Raw genomic sequence first — 8,375 nt, forward strand, 5'->3', positions numbered from 1 at the left:
TTTTACTATCTCAACTAAAATCGCATTTAATTGTTATATTATTTTTATAAATGTATTACATATGATATGATTTATATTATTATTTAACCAAATTTCAGTTGAGGTATAAAATTATTAAAAGTATAATATTTTTATTAAAATATATATTTGAAAGCATTTTATTTTTTCATATACAATTTTTTAAAAAATTGCAAAGAGTTAGATTTGCAAATTGCAACATAAACCCTCAAAATATTTCTACCCTTAACTTTTACCTATTTCAACCAGAATTATATTTAATTTGTATATTATTTTTTTATAAATTACATAAAGTTAACATATAAAAAAATAAAAGTGAAAGAAAAAGTTGTCCTTGTTACTTGTTTCCTTTCTACATAAAGTGACGATATTTGGGATGGATTTGGTTTTTACTTCGATGTAAGCCATTTCAGACAAGGGAAGGTACGTTGCCCTTCTAACACCAACTATAGCTGCTGCTTCTTTTCTTTTCTTTTTTTCAATTCTGGGCTTAGTTTTTCGGATCATCAATAAGGCAGAACCTTAAAGATAGGTTTCTTTGTTTATTTACAGAGGAATCTGAAAAAAAGAATACCGTTTTTTTATAGAGGAGTTTCCATTTGATCATGGCGGTTGCTGAGAACGCTGGGGCGAAAATTGGGTCGGCGGGACAGAATTTGGAAAGCACTGTAGCGTCGGCAAACGCTCCAGACAAATCAAAACCCAGAACTGATTCCGTGACTGATGCTAAAGAAGCCAACTTTCAACAGTTAAAGCCAGTAGCAGCTACCATCAACGATGGCGATAGCAATATTAAGATGCAAAATGGTTTTAATAAGAAGAACCAGCAGCAGATGCTGACAAAGACGGCTGGGTGTAATGAGTTTAGCAATATGGAAAATGGGGGTGATGGTAAAATTTTCAACAATCATATGAATAATTTGGTCGAGATTTTGTCCAAGCTTAACCCTCTGGCTGAGGAATTTGTGCCTCCTTCCCTTGCTAATCATCATCATAATCTTAATGATAACCAAAATCAAAATAAAGGGTTTTTGCAAAATGGCTTTGGATATAGTACTGACAGTTTTGTAGTATACACTAATTCTGGCAACACCAATGGACATACTAATAGAAGAGTATGTTGCTACTTTCTGCTTCTTTGGAGTTCTTCATAATCCTTATAACAATTATATATATATATATATATATATATATATATGTGTTTTTTTGATTTCTCCGTTCTTTTATAATTCAGAAGAGGAATAACTTTAGCCAAGGGAAGAGAAGGTTGAATGGTAGGACCAATATGGCACAGCAAGAGGATGTAATTAGGAAGACCGTTTATGTATCTGATATTGACCTACAGGTGACATTTTACAGTTTTTTGCCTCGGTTTTACCTTTTTTGCAGTGATATCTCACTGATTTATTATGTTTATTGTTGTATAGATTACCGAGCTTCTTGCTGGTCTCTTTCTGAGCTGTGGACCGGTGCTTCTCTTTGCTTCCTTCTTCTATTTAGTACAAAATTTTCAATTTTTATTTCAAATTTTGTAGTGATGGATTATTAACCTAAAATAACGTTCTGTTATTTTGGCCAAAAGGTTGTTGATTGCCGCATTTGTGGTGATCCTAACTCTGTTCTCCGCTTTGCCTTTGTTGAGTTCTATAATGAAGGTATCATGGAAGTCTTTTGCCTGTCCCAGGAAGTAAGCATTGACATGTACTTCATTTTATGGTATTGACAGTTCAATGTTCTTGTAGAGGATGCTAGGGCTGCTTTGAATTTGTCTGGGACTATTCTTGGTTATTACCCTGTAAGAGTGCTGCCTTCCAAGACTGCAATTGCACCTGTGAATCCAACCTTTTTACCGAGGGTAAAGCATGGATATGATGAATGATCTTTATTAACAGTTGTATATGAAACTGAATCAGAGTCATGTTTTATTTGTTTTCATCTCTAATTAATTGACTTCAAATATTTTATGCTCTTAAGTCTGAGGATGAGCGGGAGATGTGCGCAAGGACTATTTATTGTACAAACATAGACAAGAAGGTAGTTTCTAATGTCCACTATTTCTTGAATGGCTTTATGCCTGTGTGATCAATTGCCAGAGCAATAATTTATGGCTTGTTGGTCAATTGATACAGGTTACTCAAGCTGATGTCAAACTCTTCTTCGAATCAGTTTGTGGGGAGGTTTGTAGTTTTTCATGTGACCTCTCTTACAAATGCTGCTTTTCTCATAACATTTTTATGATCCTTTGCCAAACATTTTTTTGCTTTTTGGTAGGTTCAATGCATGAGGATATTGGGAGACTACCATCATTCATCTCGTATTGCTTTTGTTGAGTTTACAATGGTATTTACTCGCTTGTTTATTTAATGAGACTGTTGCAAGATCTATTTCTATGGTGTCAGATGAGGTTACTTGTTTCTCCAATTGAGAAAATTTCTGTACGATGTAGCATAACCCCAAAGCTTATTTTCTGATGAAAAATAGCATGGCTTATTCCTTTTCTACATTATCTAGCTACTTCTTAGATGAATAATTTACCAAGCCTTACCTGTTTATTTAACCTTTTCATTGATGGATTATTGACCTCAAGTTCTCATTGGATGAACTAAGTGGCAAGAGTGGGAGAGCTCTCTTGGCTTCTCCTCTTTTAGTTTTGTCATTCATGTATCCTTTTTTGGGATGTGAACTATATTGGATAAACATTGCCAAATTGAACCATGGAACTTGATTTAGGAGAACCAAATTGTGGAAATGACTGGTTCTGTAACAGTAGTCCCATTCCTCTCGTTGCTCCCTTCTCTCTTTACTGAATCTCTTGGACTGATGGATGCAATCAGGATGTTGTGCTTCTTTTGTCTTGTGATGCACTCTCAATATCTTATGCTGGCAGCTAGACTGGCTGATTGTCTATTTGGTTGAGAGCATGTCAGCTTTGTACTTGTCTAGTTTATAGTCAGTAACAGCCATTTATTGCGTCATACACTTGGTTGGTTTGCATTTTCTTTAACTAAGGAACTTATTGATTGTTGTGTTTCTACAAGATGAACAATTTTCTATGTTGTTGCCAATTTTGAAGATGAGTAAATGCTCTTCCCTTCATTTTCCTCTTGACCATTTCGTATAATTTTGGTTGAGAACTTGTGATTCGGTAGTCGAGCAAAAGTGTGAAGATAAGTGCTTGATAAAATTGTGTTATAAGTGATATTATCTACTAGATTATTCCTGAGTGTTGTTTCTGCTGCTCTGCATGTTCAAAGAAGCATAGTTAAACTAGGATCTAAGCTGTTACGTTATCATTCCCTTGTTGCCCCTCTCCTATCCACTTTATTGCTAAACAATTTAGGATCACCAATCTGCTGTAGCTATTTAGCATAAGTCATTTCTGCAATTACTTACAGAGTAGAACTACCAAAATGTGTCTACATGCATTGTTTGTAGATTTTATGCTGCAGCATGCTTTCTGGAGTTCCTCATAAGTTTTCCATTCTTGCAGGCAGAAAGTGCAATCACAGCTCTTAACTGCAGTGGTGCAGTTCTGGGATCATTGCCCATAAGGTTGGTTTATAGACATCATACTTTGGGTAGTTAAATTCAAATTCTTCCCTAATTTGATGTGCGTTGCAAATGCAGAGTAAGCCCATCAAAGACGCCTATTCGACTCCGTGCTCTACTCCCTGCGATGAACTAATCACCCTTTCTTGTTTCTTCCTTTTTGGAATGATCAAATGCCAACATATACATACTTAGCTACAGCAAGTACATTCAAGGTACTTTTGACGTTAATGTTATCATACAGAGTCCCACATCTTAGTCGGTATCTTTGTTACTTAATAGGGGGTCGGATTTCTTTAGCTTGCAGAGAGTTGGATGGGGATTTTCATGATATGAATGTTAATTTCATATTGTAATTCACTCCTAGCTAGGGGTGATCCCTAAAGACAGATTGTACAACTATAGTTTAATACTGTTTCTAATGCTATTAATGATTTGATTCTGCTGATTCAATGTTTAATGGTATATTTAGGCAAGCTATGTTATCAGTACTTTTTTTTTTTTTTTATGTCCGTGACCAACATTGAACAAGAATTGCAACAAAAGCGTCACAAATTAATTTTAGTTTTGGAATTGGCTGCATGCCAAAAGGCATGGAAATTTTGAACTAATAAATAAGAATGTGGTTTCTTGTCTTTTTCACCTGAATCAGATCCTTTAAATGATAATCTTTGCAAGGAATCTAACAATAATTTTCTTTTTTTTTTTTTTTTTTTTTGGGAGGAGAGGGTAAATGATAGTGCTTCATATCAACCACAAAATGGATTAGGCAATGCCACCTACTTATTTGAAAAGTTGGGATTTGCCTTTTTCCGGTGAAATGTGGGCCAATCATCCTCTTTCCACTAGCGGGATTTGCTGTACAACGGTGTTTTTTTTATACGCGGAGAAATTGAGTAAAATTAATTCTATATGCACAATAATGTGATACTCTATGATTATTTTAATTTTGTGTGTGTGTGTGTGCATATTCTTGGATTCCCGACATGCTTCATGAATTCCGGAAGCCGAATATGCAAAATGATTGACAATGGAAAAAGGATAAATAATGCCCAACGAATGTGTTACTTTTTTTACTCTTTTTAGACATGCGACAGAGAAAGACAGTGACTCCACAATATAACTGCAATGCCAAGGAAGGGTATGATGAACTGACAAGCCAAGCAAACCCCCTACTTGTCAGCTTCAACGGTACTTCAGACCCAGTTTTGCTTTTTAGATAAGAAAACTTAGAATCCTATGATTTCATGTTCATTTCATACAAATTTATATATATTGCCATAAGAAGACATATTGTAGGGATCATTTTGAGACATAAAATTTAAGAAAAAAGGTGTTTCCAGAAAGTGGTGAACTGTAAATTGTGGCCTGTCAAATTGATGTACATCCAACTAACAAAGCTAAAAATGGTTAAGTTCCTTTGTCTGTATCCATGTTACTATTGACCCTAGTTATGATATTCTGACTTCCAATTAGGCTGATGAATTTTGCGCAGAGGTGGTAGTCCCTGGCGATGTGGCAGGTGCGGCAGAGGCTGAGGCAGCAAGGGTTAAGGTCCCAAATGGTCGGTATTGCTGAGCCAAATGTGGATAGTGAGTTATTTTGGGGTGTTGACTTTGGTTGCTCTGCCCATGCCCATGCCCATGCCCATGCCCATGCCCATGCTGGGGATAGAATGGGAAGTAACCCATGTAGACTCCAGCGGATCCTGACGCCCCACTGCTACTGTAATGGGATGAGAACGCTTGCCCTCCAAATACATTATAATAGTTCTGCAACATTCACCAATTTCAAATCACTACATTGCTTTTACATTTTTGTAATGTTTCATCTTAGACAACAATCAAGGATTTCATGTTACAAGTTTGCAACAATAACCATATAAAAAACAATGCATTCATGTATTTGTGTCATATTTGTATTACCTTTTGATCACACATTTTATGTTCAATTGTTAGGCCTACTACATGTATGAAGGTATAATATAAGATAATAACAAGAGACTAACCATTGGAGACATATTTTGCGTGTAGCCAGGATACCTGAATGTTCAAAGGACAATCATTTTTAGAACATTGAACCACCTACGGAAACAAGAAATTATACACAATTTAAGCAAGGCAGAGAGATTATGAAATCCGATCTATCTACCCACCCGTAAGCCGAATAAGGAAATGCGTATTGCGGAATGAATTGACGGTAAAATGCCGGAGTAGCAGCAACGGATGGTTCCATGACTCGAGGTGGTAGTGCTGGTGCGGATGGGCTAAATTTCTCAATCCCTGCAACTTATGCCAACCATACGAAAACTGATCATAAAGCAATAAATACGATTGCTGAAATTAAGGTGACGGAAATTAAGCAGCAAAATATGGGAGAGAAAAAATATAATCTAACAGCCATATTTTGATTTGATGTAAATGGGTGAATACTGACCAGAGTGAGAAGCAGAAGATAGACGATTCTTTTGAGCACCAAGCGATGCAAGATTACAGTTTGCTCTTCTTCCATCAATCACAGGAAATGGATTATAGCAAGCCCTCATAGCCGAATCAACATCCTTAAACGTCACCTACATATACCATAATAATCAAACCCTTGACTTTGAACAGGAAAAGAAGAAGAAGAAGAAGATATGATGGAGGGGGAGCTTACAAAGCCGTAACCTTTTGATCTTCCAGTAGTTTTGTCATTAATGACAACAGCTTCTAGTATTTCTCCGAACTGCTCGAAATAACGTTTGAGGGTATCAGTTTTGGTCTCCCAAGCCAAACCTCCGACAAAGATCTTGGTGTAAGTGGTGTCACCAAACCCTGTGCCATTGCCCTGATCACCCCCACCCCCACCCACCTTATGTTGCCCTGCTTCAGACATGGATTAACAATCGATCCCAACTAACACACCCAACCCCAGGGAAGCAAGAATCAGAACCTAAAAAGGGCAAAAGAGGAGACAAGGCGAGAAAACACAGACGTTGGCTTGCAAAAATATTATCAATCTTCTTAGAACAACTTCAATCAATATGGTTTTTTTCCTTTTCTTTTCTTTTCTATCCAAACCTTATACTAGATTTCCGCTGCCAACTCACCTTAAGATTCCCTAACAAAGATACCCTAGACGAGAAAGTTATCACTGTTTCGAGGTTCGAAAAATTGAGTTAATAGGAAAAAAAAGAAGAGAAAAGCCTACCCAACACCCCAAAGGTTGCCAAGAGAATGGAAATAGGAAAACGACCTTGTAAGATTATTGAAGATTTTATTTGGCATGTACTGATGATTAACAAAACAATGTAAATAAAGAAAAAAGAAAAAAAAAAAGAGAGATAAAGGGAAATTTCCAATGAAATACAACGAACTAACCTATTATTTCCATTTTTAAAAAAAGTAATTTGATATATACTTTATAATGGGTCCAACGTTACGTGCCTTGCTGTATCCAACTCCTCATCTTTCTTCTCTCCTAATCTGCCTTTATTTTGTTTATGCATATATTCCTTTTCCATATTATTAATTATTAATCTAATCACTAAATATTAATGTATGTATACATATACATATACATATACATATACTATTTGAGGAATATAATCCCACGATGTGGGGTTCTGCTTTTGATAGATTAAAATAAAGATTTTTCTAAAAGAAAAAATTATTAAAATTTATAATTATAGAATTATATTATTTTAAGTAACTTTAGAATACAATCAACTAATAAATTAAATTATTAGTATAAGGAAAAAATTACTATTTTAATTAATAATTAAACTAAAACCTTAAATTACTCTTATTTAATTAGTTTAAATTGGAAGGTATAATATTATAAATAATAAATAGAGGAATAAGTGATGAAAATAGCATAAATATTTAGTAAGGATTGTAGTTATTTTTTTTACACAAATTTGATTTCTCAATGTATTTATCTGAACGAATCCAGTAACTAATATGATATATTTTTAGAAATTATGTGATTATAATATCACGCCCATAGAAAACGAATATTGATGTATACGAAAATATAACAATAAATACCTTAATAAAATGTATAATAAGCCATATTGATTTGAATATACTTTCAACTTAGAAGGCTAAGTATTTATCATAGAAAAATTAAGCTGCAAGTTTTTTTTTGACAATATAACTAATAGAATTTTAATTTATCATTAAATTATCTATTCAACTGTCAAAAGATGCAATAAAATCAAACTTTAGTTAATAGTATAATTAAATAAGAAATTTTGATAAAATTACTAAAATACATAAGATGTTAGGTGAATCAAATTTACTATATTTTAAGCATTCACACTAAAATTTATTTAGGAAAAAATATAACAAATTCAACCAATATGTTGAACCCTTTCAAAAAAACAAAAAAAAATCAATATGTTGGAAAGTTACAACAATGCATGTACGTGGAATTGGCCCCTCAACTTTATAAATTTTCTCATATTGGCACTTAAAATTATTTTCTGAATTATATTAGCTCCTACACTAAAACTGTTTTTTTTTTTTTAAGAATTTGTTGATGTGAATAAGTATGAGGCTGACACGTGGAGAAATAAGAGGACGGCACATGAATTTATCTTTAACCATTCTTAAAAAATAAAAAATAAAATTTGTTAAAAGAATAAGAAATATATAAATTATAAAACTTCAAAAAGGAATATATATATATATATATGAGAAATAAAAATAAAATAATATATAAATTGAAAATAAAAAATAAAAATTTAGTTAAATTTTAAAAACTTCAAAAATTAAATATGTTTAAAAATCCCTACTGATGCACAATCAGTTTTTCATTATATATTT

The 8,375-nt window shown here is 33.6% G+C and overlaps 2 protein-coding genes across 5 annotated transcripts; one reads left to right on the forward strand and one right to left on the reverse strand.

Annotated features, from left to right (window-relative positions):
- The first annotated feature begins 310 nt into the window (after positions 1-310).
- Positions 311-4,015, forward strand: LOC108467721 (polyadenylate-binding protein-interacting protein 10-like). Of its 2 annotated transcripts, none has more exons than XM_017768470.2 (11): positions 311-441; positions 571-1,133; positions 1,253-1,363; positions 1,446-1,487; positions 1,601-1,673; positions 1,761-1,873; positions 1,993-2,052; positions 2,148-2,195; positions 2,290-2,358; positions 3,509-3,570; positions 3,646-4,015. In XM_017768470.2, exons 2-11 carry the CDS (start codon positions 624-626, stop codon positions 3,701-3,703), a joined length of 1,146 nt encoding a protein of 381 aa, XP_017623959.1. In that variant the 5' UTR covers positions 311-441; positions 571-623; the 3' UTR covers positions 3,704-4,015. The 2 variants fall into 2 exon arrangements, with proteins under 2 accessions (XP_017623959.1, XP_017623961.1); XM_017768472.2 differs by having other exon boundaries at positions 606-1,133.
- Positions 4,016-4,860: 845 nt separating this feature from the next.
- LOC108468877 (uncharacterized) lies at positions 4,861-7,084 on the reverse strand. 3 transcript variants are annotated; one of them, XM_053031409.1, is made up of 5 exons: positions 6,223-7,084; positions 6,004-6,127; positions 5,723-5,855; positions 5,576-5,609; positions 4,861-5,339 (listed from the first exon to the last, which is right to left on the reverse strand). In XM_053031409.1, exons 1-5 carry the CDS (start codon positions 6,439-6,441, stop codon positions 5,040-5,042), a joined length of 810 nt encoding a protein of 269 aa, XP_052887369.1. In that variant the 5' UTR covers positions 6,442-7,084; the 3' UTR covers positions 4,861-5,039. The 3 variants fall into 3 exon arrangements, with proteins under 3 accessions (XP_052887369.1, XP_017625232.1, XP_017625230.1); XM_017769743.2 differs by having other exon boundaries at positions 5,723-5,849; positions 6,004-6,139; positions 6,223-7,083; XM_017769741.2 differs by having other exon boundaries at positions 6,004-6,139; positions 6,223-7,083.
- Between the last annotated feature and the right edge of the window lie 1,291 nt (positions 7,085-8,375).

The sequence above is a fragment of the Gossypium arboreum genome, chromosome 8, assembly GCF_025698485.1.
Source record: "Gossypium arboreum isolate Shixiya-1 chromosome 8, ASM2569848v2, whole genome shotgun sequence".
Classification (NCBI taxonomy): domain Eukaryota; kingdom Viridiplantae; phylum Streptophyta; class Magnoliopsida; order Malvales; family Malvaceae; genus Gossypium; species Gossypium arboreum.